Source organism: Aedes aegypti, chromosome 2 (genome assembly GCF_002204515.2).
Source record: "Aedes aegypti strain LVP_AGWG chromosome 2, AaegL5.0 Primary Assembly, whole genome shotgun sequence".
Taxonomy (NCBI): Eukaryota; Metazoa; Arthropoda; class Insecta; order Diptera; family Culicidae; genus Aedes; species Aedes aegypti.
In genome coordinates this window covers 313973195-313997169 of record NC_035108.1, presented here as the reverse complement: position 1 = coordinate 313997169, position 23975 = coordinate 313973195, and the positions used below count along the sequence as shown (strand labels likewise).

The following is a 23975-nucleotide window of genomic DNA, read 5'->3' as shown; positions in this document are numbered from 1 at the left end:
TAAAATTGGAAATTTTTCGACAACACCACAACATCCCCCACCTTCGTAAGAGTAGTGTTTGATCATTCGATCTTGATGCTTGCTCCTGCGGAGCGTGCGACGAGGCAGGATCGAAGATGTCGCGCGTCGTTCGCGTTAGAGTGAAAAAGTGCCGCGAGTGTCAGTAGGACTGAGTGATCCTTCCGTAGTGTCGCTTGCCCCTGCGGGTGTGAGCAGAAGAAGCAAGATCAATCGGCAAGCTTAGTCTTGAAGAGACGACCGTAGTTTATTTTAGCGTTTTATTCCTATTATACTAATAATAAGTTCTTTTTCAGAAATGATCAGGTACATCCAAAATCAATACATATTATTATTTCCGTTACCAAAAATGCTCTAAATTGTCGAATTGGGCTGATCCTTATATTAACCCTACCCTACTAACACAATCTCCCTATCCCGTGACGTCTATGAAGATAGTTTGAATTCCCTGTATCTTCTTAAGTAGACGTTGAAATAACATTCCTTCCCTTCCTCTAGCGATTGTGAGGACGTGGCTAGGTGTACAATGTGATGCTTGTTTTGTGTATTTCTTTTATGTAGAAAAAGACGTTCACCCCAAACGTTTTTTTGCGATACTACAAATAGATTTCTCAAAACCAATAGAGTTGAGCATTGTACAGCCACCCACGATTTGTACAGTCGTTAATGCTATGCTATGCTAACCCCTCCGTAACGGTTTTGTATGAAATATTTCAATTTTTATGAGCCGTCACGCTTGAGCCTACTCCTCCTCCCCCTAGAGCGTTACGTAATTTGTGGATGCCGCCTTAATGGTTTTCTCAAAACTTACTCATATCTCTGTTTATACACGTCTAATTGAAACTCTCTATGGCGCATTCGAAAAGCAATGGATTAGTCTTACTTCGTAGATATTTTAACCAAAAATGTGTATTTAATCAATGAACTACTGGAGAAGTTTATGCCGCACAGAGGTCCAGATTTCAAAATTGATGGTAAAAATCCAATTTACAAATTTAGTTTTAAGTTTAAAAACAAAATCAAATATTCAACGACCAAATCAGATAATTAAGAGTACATACGACAATTTAGGAATAAAAATATTTTCCTACATCTTCAGACGTTAAATAACCTCAAATGTTCAAAAACCTAAATTTTTGCTTCAAAACTCAACTTACTCGTTTTCACCAAACCAGAGCAAATTTGGGTTTCTGCATATTTTTTCTAGTCGATAACTCATTATCTTATCGATTCAGAATCCTCGGATTTAAATTTATCGTCAAGTGTAGTGAACCTTATAAAATTAATACTTATTTTTGTAGGTGCTACAAATAATTAAAGAATAGCTTCTTTTTACCGTGCAAATCGCCACTCTCCGCGGAGATATCTTGTACAAACGCGCTTTTCAAGTGAAAATGAATCGAAGCCAATTCTCAAACTTTCAAGAGTACAAATCTAAAGAACCCAACATCCGTCCAAGCTGAAAACTTAAAGGATTTGTCACTAGCTGGTGGTGACCAATCGAATCAGTTTTCGGCTCAAACGGGTGTTCGATTCTCCAGAACTGTGCTTTTGAAAATTTGAAGTTTGGCTTCGATTCATCTTCACCTTAAGACTAAAGAATAGATTGAAGAAGATTTGCCTAAAAGATAGTTGTTCGAAAAAGTTGAGAACCAAAAAATATATGCAAAACTGCAACATTATCCTATTTTGAAGCTATTCAAATAGCCAAATAGGTAGATACAGATTAGTACCATATGGAAAGTGACACTGATACTAAAGCACAATACTTGAAAAAGCATAATCCATAAACATATAATATCGAAAAGCATCTGACAACCTTGCGCTCGGGCGGCTCACTTGCAATGCCGAGAAACCTTCTGCTCTAGAACAGATTGACGCCCGGCGTCATACAAATCGCGAACAACAGAGAAACTGCGATGGGGATGAAAATTAAAACTATTTTTGCAATTTTCTTCATTATCACATCGTTGTTGTTGTCGGTCGGTCCCGGGTATCGTCATCGTTACCTCCGCCTTTGCCGCCACTACGCTGGCCTCCGAGGGAGGTTCTGGTCGTCTGCCGTCATCATGCTGTTCTGGTTCATCATCACCGACGGAGTCGGAGCACCGCTCTTGTAGCTCGCAGGCTGCTCGCTGTTTTTCGCGGCGTGCACTTGATCTATTTATTTTCCGACGGAAAGCGAAAACGAGCGGCTGGCTGCTGCAGCGGATGTCAAACGGGGCGCACATAGGTTTAACAGGATGAATTTCTTGGTCAAAAGTCTCGATGACAGTTATATGGCCGAGGCTAGGGAACTGTGACCACTATTTACCACATTTCATCGGTTCTGTCAGTCAATAAAAATACAAAACAGCAGCAGCATCAATACCATCAGGCGTTGCGCTACCAACGGTTCACACACTGCTTGAATGTTTTGTCTCTTCACTATGATCGTTTTCTGGCAGCCATCTCGAGGTGAATGATTGAAAAAAATGTCAAATAATTCAATCGCTAATATATCGCTTGTTTTTTCAACTAATTGAAATCTACTAGCGCTAATAGCAAGAGCACAATCATTCCGTTATGATACATATAAACAAGTTCAATTTCATGCTGCCTTCATCGAGCAAAAATGCAAATAACCGAAAACCTGAAAAATCGTGTCACCACTGTGCTCGAGTCATTTCGCATTCGGATTTGAAAAAACGTTAGGAAGAATAAGATTACAGTTTTGAAGAGCCGTGACATTTTTTTGTTTTGAACGGTCATGGTTTGCTTTGGATTTTGATGGTCATGTAGAAAAATGTGAATGTCGAGGTGGTCAATGTTTGCTACAGTACAATTCCCATCCCTGATATGGCCTGTTTTACATTTATAAGCTGTAGAAGCTAAGGGCTTCCTTAGCCGAGTGGTTAGAGTCCACTGCACGAGTTCACTATTTGACTAAAAAGCGGTGCCGTGTTATTTATGTGACCATGGAAACCAGTGAATTCGGCACCGCTCAAACGTCAAATTAGTGAACTCGTGCATCGGTCCATGGACTGATAAACGAGTTCACTATTTTGACCTTTGAGCGGTGCCGAATTCACTCGTTTCCATGGTAACATAAATAATAAAGAATCGTTACCTAATAAGTATTTTGCAAATTGACTTATCTGAGCTAGTTTCACTTATCGCGAACTAGAGGATCCTCACTAATCCCGTGGTATAAAATAAATTGGATGACGTTTAAATTGAAATTGATTCCATTTCCTGGTAATTTGGTGACATATTTCAGCGAAACATTTCAACCAATTCGTCATACAAAAACCGAGTGTTCGGAATTTGAGACAAAACGGTATGCTACAGAAACTAGGGGAGCAATGGTATTTAGCCTATGAAATGAACAATTTTCTATATCTTATTCTACGATTTTAACGTCTGGTTTATTCGAGTCAAGTAAAGAATATGAGTATTATTTTGAGTGAAATTTGGCGATAATTTTGGATTTTGACGCCTTCTTGATTTGAAGTAGTTGTGAGCATTTGTCGAATATTAAGACTATCATATGGCTTCATTTGGCTGTGTTTATAATATCGCATTGCCAAGTGTAGCATTGGAAAAGATCTTATCTACCAAATGTTAACATTGAGAAATGCTCGAGCCAAGATTATGAGCCATGTTCATTGGTCCTATTTCAAACCAAATCACTTTTTCACTTAGAAATAAACGCCGATTTAGGTTATCCTTTAAGAAGTTATTGTTTTCTAAAACATATGGGAAGTTCTAAATATATCGCAAATTCGGAAAATAAATCCTACAATTGATATCATGTATAAGAGTATCGGAACTGAGCAGAAACCTTCTATCGCATTGAAAATCGAGATGGAAAAATAAATTGTTTATATTTATTTTAAATCAACTTGAACGAATAAATAAATGAAGCTTTATTAGGTGAATGTTTTTCTACTAAAATTGGAATGCTTCACGCTGATTTAGATGTTTCGCTGATGTTTCAGATCTAGTTTCAGATTGGCCTTTTTATATCTCCACACTTTTTCAGTTTGGCTCTTTGATTGAGCACGAAGTCACAAATCAACCTAACTTTGCCTTCTTTTCACTCAAATTGGCTTTTCCGTGCGATAACCCAAGTTTGGCTTAAGGCGAAGTAGGCCGTCATTGAAATTAGTACGCGTTGTTGATGATTGTTGTTGATTAAGCGCGATTGTTGCACTATGGTCGGATTAATTTCTCGAGTGCGTGCACGGTTAATATAACAATTGTTATTGAACACTTAGAAAAAAAAAGTCACCGATTAACTAAAGTTTATGTATTAATGACTATTTTCTATTCTCCTTTCATTTATTCTGGGATTCTTCCCGAAGTTTATCTGAGATTATAAATTGAATCACTTCTCAGGAAATCCTTCCGGGTTTCTTCCATTGAATTTCCTTGGAACTTTGCCGAAAATGTTTCTATGATTGCTTTCCAGAAAAATGGAATTCCTTAAAAAGATCTGGGATTCTTCTGAATATTTTTGAAGATTTTTCCCGAAGTCTTACGGGGTTTCGGGTTTCTTAGGGTTTTTCCGGAAATCCAACCGAATCTATTATATCAAACTCTCTGAAATATTTTGCAGAAATCTATCAGTAATTCTATCGTGAATGTCCATGCGACTTTTTTTATATTACTCTTTGATTTTCTCAGGATAAATCCGATTTTTCTGGGATTCTCCCAGAAATCCGTCTGAAACTGTTGTAAAAAAAATCTTTTCTTTTACTGTCAGAATATTCCGTTCCGATTTGTCAGGAAATCTCTACGGAATACTTCTGGAAATCCTGTTGAAATTCTTCCAGTAATCTGTCGGGGATATATTTTTCAAGAATTTTGTCAGAAATTGTACCGAAAACTCTCCAGAAATTGTTTGGAAATCCTTCTGGTCCTTTTCTAGGGATCCTTCTTCAATTCTAAAAGAAATCCCGCTTTAGTTTTTCCAAAAATCTTTTTGGGAAAATTTCGAATATCCATCTAGAATTCTAATATCCTGATACAATCTCTCTGTGATTCTTCGGGAAATGTTCTTGATTTTTTTTTGTGATTTGTCAGTTTATTCCTTGGGAATTTTCTAAAATCAATGGTGAAATCTTCTGTAATTCAAAGGGAAATTTCTTAAGAAAACTTCCAGACAGCCCTCTAGACCTTACAAAAATACCTTGAGATTCTTTCGAAAATCTTCCTTAGAATCTTCTGAAAGTTACTCTTGAAATGTTACGGAAATACCTTTTGAAATTCTTCTATAAATCTTTCTGGACTTCCTCTGGACATCGCTCTGGAATTGTTCTGGAAAATATTCATGAATTTGCCTGGATGTCTATGAATTTCTTGAAGACCTTTTAGGAATTCTCGCGAAATTACTTCTAGAATTCTTTTGGATATCATTGTAAAATGCTTTCCGAAAATCTTCAAGGGATTCTTTAAGATTTTTACGAAAATACCTCAATACGTAAATCAACCTGGTATGCTTCCCAAAATCCTTCTAGATTTCTAGATTTTCTTCCGAAGAATTTCAATGATTCTTCTTTTTTCGTTACGTCTCAACTGGGACAAAATTGTTCTTATGAGCACTTCGACACTTATGACCTGAGAGCTTTCTATGCCAATTGACCATTTTTGCATGTATACATCGTGTGGCAGGTACGAAAATACTCTATGCCCTGGGAAGTCGAGAAAATTTCCAACCCAGAAAGATCATCGATCGGCGGGATTCGAACACACGACGCTCAGCTTGGTCGGTTGGTGGAATTCCAATGATATTTCTAAATGCCAGAACGATTTACGTAGAATCTCAAAAAACTTCCGGTAGGTCTAGAAAAAATCCAGAGAGACGTCGTTTTTTTTTGAAGGATTTTTGAAAGAAATCTAGGGGATTTGCAGAAGAATTTCAGAAAAAAAATTGTAAGGAAATACTCAAAAAAAAAAAAAAAAATTTTTTTTTCCTTGTTTCCTTTTACCCACTGCGTCCAATAATTAGGATTATTGTGGTATGACCCATATTTAATTTTGTGCTCATCAAATATCCTCTCACAATTGAGATGTGGTGGACAATGGTTGATGGAGCACGTTATCCCAACTAGGCTCAACTCGTTTTATAAAGTTTATTACCCTGTTTGGATTGCATTGCCAAACTTCGGAGGGCTCTAGTAACCCTTTTCCAAATATTGACAACCTTTGATTGAACAATGCTCCACAGCTGCAAAGCAAGTGTTCAGCGGTTTCGTTTTCGTTCAAACAAAATCGACATTCTGAGAATTGGACTTTTCCAATCTTGTAAAGGTAATACCTGCTCGGGCAGTGACCAGTCATCAGACCGGTTATTACCCTGGTATTCTTTTGATTAAGATTTAATATGGCCCGCGCTTTTGACAGACTGGGTCTAATAAATCTTTTCGCTTGCTTGGCTGTATCCGTGGCATTCAAATTAGTTTCTACCATGGACATTTCCCAAGTTCTTAGTTTCATCCTAAGAGTACTCTTAGGAACTCCACAAAATGGTTCAGGGCCGACGAAGCTTGAAGCTGCACCCTGTCTTGCTAGATTGTCGGCGATTTCATTCCCTTCAATACCACAATGGCCGGGAACCCAGTACAACGTTACTTCGTTCCTACTGGCCAATTGCTTCAAAGAGAGAATACATTCCCACACTAACTTCGATTGACATGTAAATGCCTTTAGCGCATTTAATGCTGCTTGACTGTCCGAGAAAATACAGATCTTAGCAAACCTGTAATTCCTTTTGAGACAAACATTAGTGCATTCTAAAATTGCCTGAATTTCAGCCTGAAATACAGTGGGGCTGCATCCCATAGCTATAGACTTACTAATACTGGGACTCAAAAAATTAATCACAGAGAGTTTCTTGAAAAATTCAGGATGCTCCTGAATCCTACAGCTACTTTGGAAAGAATTTCTGCAAGAATCCTCGAAAAAATCAAGTAGGAAACATTTGGAGGATCCTCGAAAAGATTTCCGACAGAATCCCAGAGGGTTTTCTAAAAGTATCCTCCAAATATATCCGGGAGAATTCCAACGGGATTTTAGGAAGAGTCCCAAAGTATTTCAAGAATATTGACGTAAACATCCCAGAATAATTTCAAAAAGATTTTCGGAAGCATTCTATTAAGCATCCGAAAGCATCTCAGGTAATTTCCGGAAAAATTCTATTGGCATTCTCGTAAGAATCCTAGAAGTATTTCCGGAATCAATTTCAGAGTTATTATCTAAAGAATGTTTGGAGATATCGTCTAAAAATATCAGGAAAAATTGCACCAGATTTTTGGTAGATTTTCCATAGTGTTTTCGAAAGAATTTCGAAGAATGTTATTTCCAGGATTTTAAAAGTTAAGGACATACACGTAAAAACCACAGAGCAAGAGTTCAAAAAACATGCTCAAAAGATTCACAAAAAGAACAGCAGAATATCTGAAGTTATATCGGTAGGATAACAAAATTATCTTTGGAAGAATTACAAAGCGATGCCTGGAAGAATTCTGTGATAACCAGAAGAACTCGGAGAGATATCCGAAATAATCTCAAGATTTCCAGTACAATCCCAGAGGGGTTTTGAAGGATTCATGAGTGATTTAAGGAAGAATTCCAAGAGATGCCCGAAGAACTCTAGAGTAATGTCTCTAACAATAATTGAGGATTTTTCATACGATATATATAAAAATACTTATTCAAATTAAGTTCATGTGTAGCATTAAATTTCACTCTAGACACAGCTAGTAACATAAATATGAAATTTTATTTATAAATTGAATGACAGTTCAAAGAAAAAAATACCATTCTTATGAGTTTTCGAGGATATGGTTATGTTTGTTATTTAATTTTTATACACTTGAATTATATTGTATCAATATTTATAATTAGTTATAAAACTATGTATGTTTGAAACAATAACAATTCTACTTTCTCCCAATAATGGAATGACAATTTTATTTAGAACTAGTGGTCCCGGCAAACTTCGTCTTGCCATCAAGTAGGCTGTTGAAAACCGTTATGAATCGTCCCATACAAAATGACAGTTCCGTTCAGTCCCGTTTCTCCTACTTTCCCGGTGAACATCCTGAAACTTTTATACACACAAACACGTCGGAACCCTTGACGAACAAAATGGGGGAAGAGTTATCCAAATCCGTTGCCCCGTTCGTGAGCCATTTCGTGACATACAAACACCATTCCATTTTTATTTATATAGATGGGCCTCCTCCACATCATCCTTCTCAGGAGGAGTTTCATTCTCTTTAAATATTTTTTTTCGCAGTGATTTAGAATTGAAAATATAAAAAGTCTATTGTTATCAAATACTTGTTGAATTCCATGCCTTGTTATTCGATATTTATTATACGATTTGTTAAGCCGAACATGTTAATCCTTCGACATGAACCCACAACGAGTTCGCATAGTTGAGATTCTTCCAATTCTAGAGACTTTGAATTGAAACAAATGAAGTTGTGTATATATTTTAGCTTGACTTCCACCATATATAAGCAGCATGCTGAAATTGATTTTTATGAAAAATTGAAGAAAAAAATACAGAAAAAGTTTTTGAAAAATGTCTTCTTACTTTTCACTTGCCCCAAAAGTGGGGCAAGTGAAAAGTTTACCGTTTTGAATAATAAATTCAAAAACTAAAAGTTATATTCACGATTTCTATTAGCTTTAACACTTGTTAAGGCTTCCCAATGAACAATAACATAAGTAACATGTAAACAAAGAAAATGTTATTCTTTTCATTTCAATTTTCTTCTGTTCAGTTATGTTAGTTGAAATGATTCGACAACATTATAACTGCAACGTTTCCAATGTTAGTTCTTACATTATAGGACAGCAATTGCATTTCTGCTCTGTAGAATTTCCACCGCTTATATGTTTACTTATGGCGACTTAAAGAGAAAACACAAATTCAATCCCTAATGATAAACTTTTCACTTGCCCCACCTGATAAGAAAATTGACGGTGTTTCGAATTAATTATAAAACTTTGTTTATTGCAGTTTGAAACTGTCACAGAGGACAACTAAGAAGTGGTACAGGAAATTATTTTCCGCAACTTTTTTCCACTAAAAATATTAAAATAAGATTGTACGCTGCCAACTTGTTACGGAGTAACAGTTGACAGGTTAACTCTATTATGCAATAATGGCTGAAAAATCTCAGAAATTTCTTACCTATCGTAATGTTCTCAATGGCCTCAAAGGTTTACGCATGAGTTTAAAACGTTAATTCACATATTCAGTAAAATATATCAATTGTTTTTACTTACCCCACTTGCCCCGCGGTACCTTATGTATTAATTATAATTTCAAATCATTTCAATTCAATTAGTTATGTTGTTCACTATTGTACACGGCAACATGTTGCAAAATAAGTGGAGCTGCTTCTAATACAAACTTTTACATCGATCAACTAAACCATAGAACATCCAATGGCGGAAAAATAATTTTAACCGATCATTTCAAATCGAGCGCCTGTCTCTTTCCGTGAGCGCGTGCTTTCTGCAGAGCTGCCAAAACAAACTTTTGTGTCTTCCTTCTTTAGTTCTCCTTCACAACTCAACAACTCAGCACGGTCCACCTCGGGATGGATTGGTGAGCTGTCTCGTTCTTGCAGATGAACATTTTTCGTGTAGCGCGACCATCACTACAACCAATATTGCAACTCACCAGAAAACGATAGGTTGGATTTACAACATCCCTGAGGTGTTTGGGGAGCTTCACAGTAAGCAAGGTGAGCAAAATAAAGTCTGAAAAGTTGTTTTTTGAATGAGTTTAAATAGTTGAAATATGATAGTAGTAAGCACAAACAATATTGGCGAGAAGTTAAGTTAGAGTGTTATTAACGGAAATTACTAGCAAAATGAAAGAAAAATCAACAGCTAATCGAGTTTGAGCGAAGCAGAGTGGCAGCATTACGTGATCAAGCTTTGACGTGATCAAGTAACTTTTGCAGAAAGTCAGCCTTAGAAATAGTAGGAGCAACACTGTCGTGCACAATTATCTTTAGTTGGATCAAAATTATGCAGCTAAGAAGCATTGAAGGTACCCGTCGAAGCTGATGCCAAGAGATAAGTGAAAAATCGTACGACTACCGATGCATTTTATAATTTTTGAGTGACATTTTGTTCTCTAAAGCTAATCCTGTTCCAGAACCGACAATACTTCATAAGGAGGCCTGTTTGGCCTTTGCTTAAAAACATCAATTTTGTCAAGAAGATTGGTTTTGGATGAGTGTTCTGTTAGTAGGGCGATATTCAAAACTGAAAAGACAATAGATGACTCTTTTTCAATGGTAGTAAAAACGAAATCCTGAAGCAAAGAAAGCACCACGGAAGATGAACTAAACACAAAATTCATAATTAAAACAAGTAAACACAAAAAGTTATGTATTCACTTTACACTTGATTTCTAATCACTACTTTTTTGATCCAGTTTCCTAATTGTAAGAATTTAAAGATTTTAATTATTTTCCATACGTTTTGACAGTTCTCCAACAACCATTCTTCCATGCGCTTGTGTTGAAAGTTTGAGAAATTTGAGAATCCCGCGTAGCGCGATCAGTGAGTGGAATACAAACATCAGTGTCGCCGGTAAGAAAAAGGTTGTTGTCTGTATTTTTTGCCGCTGGCGCCAACTGTTAGCGTTTGAGAACAAAATAAACAGTCATTACCCTGTTGTGAGTGTTCGTACAGTTGCGGGAGTGTCATTTATATTGTTTTCATTCAATTTGCTACAGAACTGACACTACCAATCGACGTATTAGTTTGTTGATACACGAAATAGTTGAACACATCGTTTGAGTTGCTTTAAATTTGATGAAATTTGACCAAAACTGCTAAAACTTGTCTCTTGAACCAATAACTGCGATAAAGTGTTCCTTTAATGGAGGATCCAATAAGGAAACAACGGATACTGCATTGCAGTACTGCAATTATTAGAATACGAATTAAAAATACATCGCTACTAAAGGAACAGTGTACCAACAGTGGAGGTTTTATTTTTCACTGACGTGTCATTGGTAACAGCGATGAAATCATTTTTCTCATTAAGTAAATGGTCGTTACTTCAATAATATATACATTCATAGCGCATGTGCACCTTGATTTTTCAGCTATTAATGATCTTAGACCGTGCTACGTACCTCAACTATTAGAACATTCGCCCTATATTATTTTCAATGACAAAAACAGTTAAATCTGAATGACCCATACGGATTCAGTAGCGATTTGTACGATGGAAGCCAGCTCAAAGCAAAGTTTCATTTTTGAACCAGCGTTAGCTTTTGAAGTTTCTGTAGTGGGTTAAAACAACTTAAATTTAGGTAAACTCGAAATAACGCAACTTTAGCTAATTCCACGGGCAATTATTGCAAATTATTGAAATTAAATGTGAGACGAATAGGGCCAATCTGACTTTGATTAAAAATTTCAGTTAGGCCCTTTAATGTCAAGTTAATCCCTGTTTAGAGTGGGATTAACTCAGTTAGACCCTTTTAAAAATTTAAAATTTAAACTCTTCTTAATTCGATCCGAATCCTCTGGATACGAGTAACTGACACTGAAGAAGACTGCAAGTGGTAGTCGAAATACGCATATCTGTCAAAGATAAGCATTTAGGAGCGGAATTTAAAGGTACACGGTACTCCATCTACTTTTAAGTTTCTCCCCCGTTTTAATTGTTACAATATATGTAGCATGTTTTCAAGTATCTTAAAAAAGGGCGTTAAATCTCCAAAAATTATTTCGACTTCTAACCAGGTATTTTGTCCAGTCAATCCTATGTGCAGCGGTTGGATGGTTGGAAGCCTACCCATTCCGTGGCTGGCAGATGACGGCAGGCAAAATTGTGCCTGATGCGCGTGCTGAAAATGAAAAGCGCGCATTTGCAAGTAAGATCTTTCCGTCACGAGAATGACGTCCGTAGTTTTCGAATAGTGGTGGCTGCCTCGGAAGAGCGAAATGCAGCTCAATGGTTTTACCCGCCAGGGCCGGGGTAAATTGCATCGAAGGGGTTGTGGAGGTTTGTGGGTGGGGAACAGTAATTATAAAATTTATTACATCTCATCATGGACTTTGCTATCTATGGCGGGCGAGGCGAGATGACAGCTGACACCGAGATTGGGGTGAAATTGCACGGGAATTAACTGTGCTTATTGTTTCTGGTTGAAGGGTGTCTTAAGAACAGGGCACAATTACTGCTCTGTAACGAAGATGCTGGTTGGGTACATTTATTCAATATGCTAATGGGATGGAGTTTAAAATGAAATGTTGATCACAGTTGGTGACAACACAAGAGTAAAAGAACGTTTTAATTCGACAGATTGGTACATATTTTGTACAATCAAACCTCCATAGGGAGGCAGAAAAGCGAACAGCTATTCAGTAAGACTAAGCTGAGCGTCGTGAGTTTGAATCTCACCGGTCGAGAATCTTTTAGTAAAGGAAATTTTCTCGACTCTAATCTCAAAATTTTGGATTTTTTTCCTACATGAACAGAATATCAATAAAGAGAAGATGAAAAGTAGATTTCAATATTGCCTATACGTTTTAATTCCGACCTTTTTGCATGTGGGTGCGAGTAACGGTCACTTGAGAAGATTGCAACCATGTATTTTAAGTTTTGCCCAAAGAACTAAATCTCATTTTTCACCGTAGCAAACAAGTTCTCCATTTGTGTTTCCAACAATTAACAATGGAATATCAACTGGTTATACTTACGTGATGCCCGAAAAGTGACCCGTATTCATAATCAACGCCACAAAGCCATCAAAGCGTACAAAGTTGCGAAAAAGACAGCCCAGCGACTGACGGGCCGTTCTGCATTGCTGCTGGTCCTCGAATAGCCCACTCCTCCTTATCTTACCTGACATGTGTAGATGCCCTCATCAAGCCGGCTCGCCTTGGTAATGCCCAAAAGGGCGGTATAGTGATCTCTTGAGTCCGGTGGCAGCAGACGGATCCACATGTTTCTGAATTAATGACGTGTCACCGGTTTGTATGTGTGTGTTTTTGTGTGGGTGGGTGTCGTCCGGAATCGTTGTCGGGACGCCGAGATGTGGGTTGAGTAGGTCGGACCCGTCAGAAACCACCGCCGCCGCCATCGCCAGGAGGTCATCAAAGCGGATCAGTCAAGATGAAAAGGCACAAGTCGAGAGCCGCAGCCGTGTGTCCCGGCAAAGGAAGAAAAAGAAGAACACGTAAATAAGAACGAGATTAAATAACTTTTAGCATGTGATAAGGAGACAAACTGCGGGAGGCAATGGATGGTCGGTCAAGGAATACCGGAAAAGACACGACTGAGTGACAAGTTTACATTTCAAAGGATTCTTCTCTCCGGGAAGGTCGCAGGGATAAGGCTTTTTGTGCTGCTCTCCATTCTTGGTTTGGTGACATTCTGCTTTCAAGCGTGGCAGTGGCAAGCCAGAAGGCCACGTGACACGATAAAGAAATGGCAAGTAGGCAAAGTGGCTGTTATTTCCCTGTTAACGACTCGTGGGTGTGCAAACGTACAGGAAGGTCCTCCGATTTGTGCGATTCCAGACTATTATTTGCTACTTACCGAGTTGCCTTTGTCACGTTCACAAAGAAACCATTCTTATACCAGCGAAAGGTCATCGTTGATGAGCCTTGTGCCACACAGGACAGGATGAACTCGGTATTTTCTCGGACGGGACCTCTCTGGTTAACTACCACGGACTGAAAAAGACAGCATAAAAGACAGAAGTAAATTGAAAATTAATCTAACGAGCAGCTGCGGTTCTGTTTGCTGTGGGACGCGAAGAATGGGAAATCAATTTCATTTTGCTCTTAGGAAAACCTCACGAGGATTTCCGAGGCTGTTGGTAAATTTTACTACGATACGTTTTCCAAGAGCATTCTGAATTAAGACCTGAATTAGTTCAACGAGGGGAAACGGTGAAATCGAAGAAATGAACCTTTTTCCAGATAATATTCATTATACATTTTTGCTGTTCGTTTATGAAGGTACATTTTGAACATTACAAATGTTCCTAGCAAAGGATTTACATATTTTTGCTTCATTCCCTTTAAATGAATCCCTATCGAAATACAGCCAAAACATATAAGCACAATTCCTTTTGAGTTTTGACCGAACAAATTCATTGATCCGTACAAGTATTTTTCTCAATAAGGCGGATAAAAACTTTGTTAACGTTCTGAATTATATGTGGTGTATTCGTTGAGGGAATATCATAATTTCGTGAATTATAGAAGTTTTACGGCGTGTGATTGGAATGAAATCCTTCAGTGAAGAAGTACGAAGGTTTTCCATTGTGTAAATAAGTTCCCGGTGAAGTAAGTCACACATGAGGCAAGAAGAAATGTGAATCTGAAGGTGGCGTGGCCCAGTCGATCGCTAATCAAAATCGTTCGGTACGTATTCGTCCTTGTGAAATACAGCTTCTCCAAGGATTTTTCCAGGAACTCTGCCAGAAGATCTTCCAGAGATTGCTCTATAGATTCCATAAGAGATTTTTATAAGAATTCTTGAAGTGATTTCTCCTGTCATTCCTTCAGAGATTCATCCAGAAATTATTCCAGAGACTTCGCCAAGGATTGATCCAGGAAATCTCTACAGGGTTTTTGCAGAGATATCTTCAGGACTTTATGTACAATCTCTTCAGAAATTACTCCCGATGATTCTCCAATGGTTTTTGTTGGCAGCAGTGAAAAAACAGGTTTTACAGTAGATGTCTTTTTTTTATAGCGAAGTATGCACTTCCACAGAAATGTAATACCCTATATCGATGTGTGGGAAATTTCTTGCAAGAAATGCTCAAGAAAAGCATTTTTCTTTGATTGCAGTACGCAGTTGATGAGAAATGTCAATTCAAATGGAGCTCAGTGTAGAAAATTTCTTGACCATTTCTTGCGCAGAATTTTATTACTTTTCTTAAGCGGAACAGCATACTTAGCTTATGTCTGAACACTACAAAATAAGGGAAACGAATAAATTAAAAGTTTGACGTTTGTCGCTACCAAAACGGATGAACAGGGCATCTCTTTACTTTGCTACCAATCACCACCCAAGTAGCACACGAAACATCTTCCAAAGAGATGCTTTTCAAAAATGGTTTCAATCGCGTATCAATAAAATCATCTGTAATTAGCAGATTAATAGATAAGTAGATTGGGTAGATTTATTAGATGTGATTTGATATTAATTTGTACATTTGTAGACTTTTTAAATTGTAGATTTGTAGATTTGTAGATTGTATTGTAGATGAATTTGAAGATTTGTTAATTTGCAAGTTGTAGTTTTCTAGATTTGTATTTTGTAGAATTTCAAACCATTCAATGGTATCCAAGATGAGTCATGTTATGAGAATAGGAAATGTAAATTTAAATAGCAGTGCGAACTTAGTCGACAAAAACCTGTTGAAGGATTTAATTTTCCACAATGATTTTGATGTAATATTTTTGCAAGAAGTCTGTTATTCAAATTTTTCGTTTGTTCCATCACATATCCCGTATATCGTATATCAATGCAAATGAGCGCGAATCCGGAACTGCTATTTTGATATGGAATTCATTCGAGACAAGTCAAACCTTATTCAGTTTGAATGGAAGAATAACTTCAATCGTGATTAAGAACATAATTTTTGTGAACGTATATGCATTTTCGGGATCTAACCGCAGAAAAGAGAGGGATGAGTTGTTCCTAAATGACCTGACGGCAAATTTATCTACGAACATTGTGGGAGGAGATTTCAACTTTGTCATCAACAGTTCTGATTGCTTGGGAAATTCTAAAAGCTACTGTGTAGGAGGGCTACGACAATTAATTGAGGCATTTGGATGGAAAGACATAGAGTGGGAATTGAAAAAGAAACAGTTTACTTTTCATAGAGCGAACTCTGCGTCCCGATTGGACCGTTTCTATGTACCGTTTTGATTCAAATTCCGGACAGTTTCTAATTCCGGACACTCTACTTTGTATGGGAAAGGTTTCAATTGAAATGTTTCAAAATTTCTTGTTTGAAAGTTCCCAACTTTCAGGCGCGTTTTAATATGAATTTCAAATAGCAATCCATGACAATTATAAAGCGCAACTTGTTTTGACGTTGCTTTTACGAATGTGGGAGATTATTTATAATTTAACTATTGAAGTTCTTCTTTTCGTGAGTTGTCCGGAATTTCAAACAAGGTGTCCGTAAAATGAAGCAAAAGTGAGGTTGTGTCCGGAATAAGAATCGTGGAAAGATCATTAATTTCTATTTATTTTAGGTAATTCAAGCTTTGGAATCCGAAGCTTCGCACACTGTTTGGAAGTTGAGTGTTTCAAAAGTCTGATAACGCACTGGTATCATACAATATGTTTCAATTTATATGCTTTTCAATCGGTTACAGTTCACAGGGGCCTTAAGTGTCCGTAATATGAATCAAAACGGTATCACAAAACTTCATTAGTAACATTCTTGATTTCAAAACAGAGCCGGTTGTTTTTTCTGATCATTGCGGGATAGTCATGAAAATAAAAGTAGATCAAACGATGATAGTTAGCCGAGGACGAGGATTTTGGAAAATAAATTCAACTGTTCTAAAAGATGATAGAGTTTCTGAACTATTTGCAGAGGCTTGCGATTCATGGAAGATGAGGTATGTGTATAATTTAAATAAAAACAAATGGTGGTATGAAGTATTCAAACTTAAATGCAAACAGTTTTACAAATAAAAAAGTAGGGAATTGGTAAGTAGGATAACAAACGAAAAACGATATTTTTATGGTGAAATGAAACAATATATGGTGAAAATAAATAAGCATGATGATACATATTTGGTTATTAAAGTGATTAAATATAGGATAATGGAAATAGAAACTGAAAGACTGAACCATTCGGAGAACAGTTTTAGTATTCAAAACCTGCTTCAAGGTGAAATAATCAACGTTTTTCAGATTGCTGCCCAGATTGAGCGCCAAGAAAGAAATAACATTTCAATACATGAAGAAAATAATGTGGTAATTACTGATTCACTAAATCTCAGGAAACACGTTTACGATTACTATTCAAATCAATTTAAAAAGGAAACCGTTGTTTCAAACCAGAGAGAGATTGAAGATTCTTTGAATCATACAAATTGTTTGGATGATGAGAATAGAGCGCAGCAGGTGTCACCTAAAAGTTTAGAAGAGTTGAAAGATTCTTTAGAGTTAGCCAAGAAGAAAAAATCCCTCGGTCCAGATGGACTGACCTATGAGTTTTATTCGCAAAACTTTGAAGTTATAAAGTATGCTTGGATAACTATCGACCGATTTCCATGTTGAACTGCGACTATAAAAATTTCAAAAAATTCTAACAGAAAGGATTCAGAGCAAGATGCGTAAGTTACTAGGAATGGGTCAAACAGCGTGCCTCCAGAAGACATCTTGTATAGATAACCTAAACAAATTAAGAAGAGTTCTTACGAAATCCTGCGAAAATAAATGGTTTAAGCATGTTTGGTGAGCATTGACTTGAACAAAGCATTTGATAGAGTAGATCATAGGTTTCCAAACTGTTCGGATGTGCGACCCACCTAGCAGTCAGGAATATTTCTCGCGACCCACAAGCGAAAAATTGTGAAAAAAGGTTTCATACTAAAACATTTGAGATCACTCGTTAGTTTTTTGAAAACAATATTAGATTACAAGACGACATTTGCATGTATCAGGTAGTGAAGTAATTAGTTTTCGTTCCTAATTTCACAACAGCTTGATTGATGTCATACCTAGATATGTTTATTAAAGATATGTCATGTTTCATAATCAAATTGCGTTTTGAGAGATGAATAAATGAATCAGAGAGTCACTATTGAAATCATGAGACATTAAAAAATACATTGCTGAAAAGTTAAAATGTGACGAGTTTAATACTGAAAATGAAAAATACAGTTAAACCTCTCCGTTTCACGACTCGATATTGACTCATGGAACCATACTAAAAATTGAATACCATCCTGGGCAGACGGAAAAATCAAAATCACATCTCAAAAAGAACAAATTATGATCGCATATCTCAATTTGATATTGGAAAGATGTTCGAAAATTTTATAAATCTCAGCGCTATAGCTCAACATCTTAAAATATGTATACAAGATCAAAATTAGATCTTCAACATGGAATAAAACATAAAATGGCCGGACTGAACAGTGAGACGTTGAAGCAACCTTGTGGAGCAAAGAGCAGTCTCAAAAAGCGAAAAAGCTGATGCTCTTATTTCCCTGAACGTACATCCGAGAGGGATAGTCGAATAGTTAGCATCTCTGTGTATAGATCTGAAGGTCGAGAGTTCGATCCTGATTACTAGCATTTTTTATTTTTTCTATTCTTCGCCATCTGTCAGATCACATTTTGATATTAATTTGTTGGTCAATCAATAAACTTGCCAGATATTGTTTTGATCTTATAATATCTTAACAAGATATTGTTCATCATTCCTTGCTTAGCGCTTGAACGAGTCGGTCGACAGGATCCCGGTCTCATCGTACGGCACTTTTTGCAGAGTTCATTTAGGCCTTTTTCCCCACCGCCCGCGTGGGTTTTTGGTTTAATTAGTGAGTTAATCAAGTTTCAGTTTTGTGCAAAGTGAGTGCTTAGACGATTGCGCTTTGCGAAGGAAGCGAACTAGTGAAACTAGTATCGTTCCACCGCAATAAAATCATCGCCCATCATAAATTATCGGTGATTGATTTTTCTCCCGCACCGAGAACAACAACAAGGCAGAAGGCCGACCCGGTCGGTCTACTACCTACGGCGCGTGGACGTTCTCCTGCTGTAGAACGGATAAGTATCCATTATCTATTGAATTGCTTTCGCATCTCCGAACAACAGTGTTGAGTTCAAGGTTGTTTTTCGCTTCTCCTCTGTCTCTCTCCCGGTGCAATTTTGCCCGTATAGGGGAGTTGGGTACAAAATAGCCCACTGATTGGTTAATTTTTTTTCCTTTTTTTTGTGAATTTGATTTACCCATTTAGGGGAGGTGTGTACAAAATAGTCCACTCATTGATAATTTTTTTTACACATATATTTTTTTTGTTTTTGTTTTTTTTTTTATTATTTTTTTTTTCTTCATTTGGTTGCGGTTGAGCTTTTTTCCGCATGGATGAATCGGATGGAGGCGATACGCCTCCTAGAGATCTCGTTGCTCGAACGCGGTTCTATCAACCGTCTTCGGCTGGGCCTTGGGTTGTCTATTTCCGGCGCAAAAAGAAGATTTTGAACGTGCTCTCGATTTCTCGGGAGCTGACGCGTAAATATCCTGGGACCGTTATTCACCAAGTGAAAGAATCCAAGCTGCGTGTAACTGCACCTAGTTATAAAGCAGCGAATGAAATTGCTCAGCATGAGGCTTTTACTGTGGAATATTGCGTCTATGTGCCGGCACGGGAAGTCGAGGTGGAAGGGAAAATTATCGACGCAAGTCTAACATGCGAAGACATTAAGACTGGCAAAGGCGTCTTTGAGAACCGGTCCATTCCTGATGTGGCTATACTGGATTGTAAACAATTACAAACAGTTTCCATGGAAGGAAATAAGAAAGTGTTTTCGCCGTCAGCCTCGTTTCGAGTGACTTTCCCCGGTTCCGTCCTCCCGAAATTTGTTTGTATTGACAGTGCTTTTTACCCAGTGCGTCTTTACGTGCCGAAGGTATTCAATTGTACCAACTGCAAGCAGCTTGGCCACAGTGCTAGCTATTGCGACAACAAGCCCCGTTGTGGCAAATGCAACCAAGCTCACTTGGAAGATGCTTGCACACAGGAAGCCGAAAAATGTAGCTACTGTCGCGAGGAACTTCATGACCTGCAGAAATGCTCGGCTTATAAAAGACGCATTCGAAATGAGAGTCGCTCAATTGTGAAGCGCTCCAAGAAGACATACGCGGAAATGGTAAAATCTTTAAATCCGTCCGCAAAAGAGTCTTCATCAGCCATCCCAGTTGGTAACTCTTTTCAAGAGTTGTCTTCCGATGAAGCGAACGACGACGAAACCGATGGGGGAGATTCTTCGGAGGTACACGCACCCGGTAAACGAAAGTCTCAATCTTCTCCGGGACTGCGCCGAAAGGTAATGAAATCTTCCCTCAAAAGTTTGCCCAATTCAAAAGGAGGTGGGGCAAATTTGAAATTGCCGAAGAAACAGGTCTTTGATGCTTCCGTTCCGTGTTGCAGCAAAGATCTGCCGCCCCCGCCTCCACCGATTAAATATACTTCAAAAAGAAGCTCTAGACAAGATAGCAAGAAAAAAGCTACTGAAGTCCCTCGCTCTTCCTCGAAAACCCCCGGGGCCAAGCGAGGATTGATAACTTTTACGGCCCTTGTGGATCGCATATGCAATGCCCTCGGAGTTTCAGACTCATTCAGAGGCATACTCGACCTTTTTCTCCCCGCAATAGAAGAGTATCTCAGGGAATTGACTATTTCGTGGCCCCTCCTTGCTTCGATCATATCTTTCGATGGATAATTCATCGAGTGAGGTACAAGATATGATCACTGTGCTACAGTGGAACTGTCATAGTCTAAAACCTAAATTAGACACATTTAAGTTTTTGCTTCACAACTCCGATTGTGATATATTTGCACTCTGTGAAACATGGCTTTCTTCTGAAGATGATCTTAACTTCTACGATTTTAACATTATACGCCAGGATCGAGATGATAATTACGGGGGTGTGCTTTTAGGGATCAAAAAGTGCCACTCATTCTACAGAATCCCCATCCCGACTCATCCAGGCATAGAAATCGTTGCTTGCCAAATAAGCGTAAAGGGTAAAGACCTTTGCGTAGCTTCTGTTTATATTCCTCCAAGAGTTTCAATAAACCGCCGTCATCTCTGGAATGCAGTCTCCATGCTCTCATCTCCAGTTTTAATACTGGGTGATATGAACTCACATGGTACTGGATGGGGCGAATCTTATGACGATTATAGAGCGGCTATTTTCTATGACTTATGCGCCGATTTCAACTTGAACATTTTGAACACAGGTGAAGTGACACGTATTTCATCCGACGGCCAAGAAAGCCGTCTTGACCTGTCTTTGGGATCAAGTTCACTATCATTCGATTGCATGTGGAAGGTGATCGATGACCCCCATGGTAGTGATCACTTGCCAATAATAACTTCTATCAGAAATAATTTTGAAAGGTCAGAACAGTCAATTCAGGTTCCTTTTGACCTCACTAGGAATATCGATTGGCAAAAATTTGCATCAGCGGTAACCTTTGGTATCGAATCATTCAACACTCTCCCACCGTTGGATGAGTATCGATTCCTAACAGAATTGATTTATAAAAGTGCATTAGAATCCCAAAAGCAACGAGTTCCAAGTGCATTCTTCAAAAGACGACCAGCCACACCTGGTTGGGATGATGAATGCACTCAGTTGTATCGAGAAAAATCTAATGCCTTTAAAGCTTTTCGTAGATATGGTACCTCAGAACTTTATTTAGAGTACTCGAAGCTCGAAAAAAGACTGAAGAATCTTATTAAAGCGAAGAAGCGTAGCTATTGGCGACGTTTCATCGATGGCCTCTCACGAGAAACTTCAATGACGACGCTTTGGAGAGTGGCTCGCAACATGCGAAACCGCTCATCCTCAAATGAGAGTGACGAATACTCCAATCGTTGGATATTCAACTTCGCAAAAAAGGTCTGTCCAGACTCAGTTCCAGCTCAACCGCCATTCTGGGAAACCCAGAGAGACGATGCGTTGGACAGACCATTCACTATGCTGGAATTTTCTATGGCTCTTCTTTCATCAAACAACTCCTCTCCGGGACGCGATATGATTAAGTTCAATCTTCTTAAAAATCTCCCTGATATCGCTAAAAGACGGTTGCTTGACCTGTTCAACTTATTCATGGAGCACAACATTGTTCCACCTGAATGGAGACAGGTCAAAGTAATAGCTATTCAAAAGCCTGGGAAACCAGCGTCTGATCATAATTCGTACCGCCCGATCGCTATGTTATCATGTTTAAGGAAATTGTTAGAAAAAATGATCCTTTCCCGACTCGATCACTGGGCAGTGATGGAAAGTGGCGAACGCTTCATCTGAACTGGAACAAAAACAAAACCAAACGCTCCCGAGCGTCAGAGCGCTGGCTTACTCGCATCTGTCGATTCCCGAGTAACTGAAGCAAAATGTGATTCGCGAACGTGTTCGGAGCTGCTCAGAGTCATATTGTGCTTTTGAGAAAAAAGCTGCTTACCCTCCGAGATTTATGGTTTTCAAGGGCTTTTGACTACAAACTAGTAGTTTACTATCGATATGATGGTTATACAATTAATTTGTCTGTTAAAACCATAATAAATCACACCTTGCTCGGTTACTCGCGAGTAAACGCTCGCGAGCTTGTTGCTACTTCTTTTGACATGTTCTCCCGAGCAGACGGGTGCGGGCTTACTCACACCTAGCCAGATCCCGAGTCTGTGATGTTTGTTATGGGTTGGTATACACTCGTGAGCTGCTTCGTGATGCGAACTTTTCCAGCACTGTCACTGGGTAGAATCAAACAACATGCTTTCCAGTACACAATTTGGCTTTCGCAAGGGCAAAGGAACAAACGATTGTCTAGCGTTGCTTTCATCAGATATTCAACTAGCCTTTGCGGACAAGGAGCAATTGGCTTCGGTTTTCTTGGATATTAAGAGCGCTTTTGATTCAGTTTCCATAGAAATATTGTCAGAAAGCCTGCACAATAGTGGATTACCTGGAATATTGAATAATTTCTTGTACAATCTGTTATCAGAAAAACACATGAGCTTCACTCTCGGTCAACTGACAACTTCCAGAATTAGCTATATGGGCCTTCCCCAAGGCTCATGTCTGAGTCCCTTGCTTTATAATTTTTATGTTAAAGATATTGACAACTGTTTGGAAGAACCATGCACGCTAAGACAACTTACAGATGATGCTGTGGTTTCTATGAAGGGCCCACGAGCGGAAATCTTGCAAAGACCATTGCAAAATTCCCTTGATAATCTATCCACTTGGGCTAGAAATTTGGGGATCGAGTTTGCTCCGCAAAAAACTCAACTGGTCGTATTTTCAAGGAAGCGGAATCCTGCCCAACTAAAGCTTAAGCTTTTGGGAACAGACATCGACCAGTCTTTGACTTCAAAATAGCTTGGGGTCTGGTTTGATTCAAAAGGCACTTGGCGAACTCATACTAGGTATTTAACGGAAAAATGCCAACAAAGGATCAATTTTCTACGAACAATTACCGGAACATGGTGGGGTGCTCACCCGGAAGACCTCATAAAACTCTATAAAACAACCATTCTCTCTGTTCTAGAGTATGGCTCTTTCTGTTTTCTCTCAGCAGCAAACTGCCACTTGATTAAATTGGAACGAATTCAATATCGTTGTTTGCGTATCGTCTTAGGGTGTATGCACTCGACACATAATGCGAGCCTAGAGGTTCTGGCAGGGGTTTTACCGCTACAAAACCGATTCTGGGAGCTCTCGCTAAGAATACTTATTAAGTGTGGAGTGAGCAACACACTCGTCATCGAAAACTTCGAAGAATTGCTCAAACTGAACACTCAGTCAAAATTCATGAGAGTTTATCTCTACTACATGTCATCTGACATTAGCCTTCCATGTTATAACCCTCCACGTGTACGCTTCACCAATGACAGTTCCTCTGTTGAATATGATCTGTCCATGAAACAAGCTATTCATGAAATTCCAGATTAATTTCGATGTATAACTATTCCACGTATTTTCAACGCAAAGTTCCAGAATGTCGATTCCTACAAGAGATATTTCACTGACGGGTCACGTATAAATGGATCCACTGGCTTCGGTGTCTTCAATGAAAACTCTTCCGCCTTCCGAAAACTTCAGGAACCTTGCACGGTTTATGTTGCTGAGCTGGCAGCAATCAACTTCGCTTTGGGGATGATCTCTAACATGCCCGCAGACCACTTCTTCATCTTC

The 23975-nt window shown here is 38.4% G+C and overlaps 1 protein-coding gene across 1 annotated transcript in view; it reads right to left on the bottom strand.

The window, feature by feature from the left end:
* The window catches only part of LOC5563749, a 636451-nt gene that overhangs the window by 240530 nt on the left and 371946 nt on the right, over positions 1-23975 (bottom strand). The window contains exons 8-9 of the mRNA XM_021845713.1: positions 13595-13731; positions 12899-13004 (exon numbers count right to left, since the gene is read on the bottom strand). Of these exons, the coding sequence (XP_021701405.1) occupies positions 12899-13004; positions 13595-13731 (243 nt within the window). The remainder of the gene's footprint in view (positions 1-12898; positions 13005-13594; positions 13732-23975) is intronic.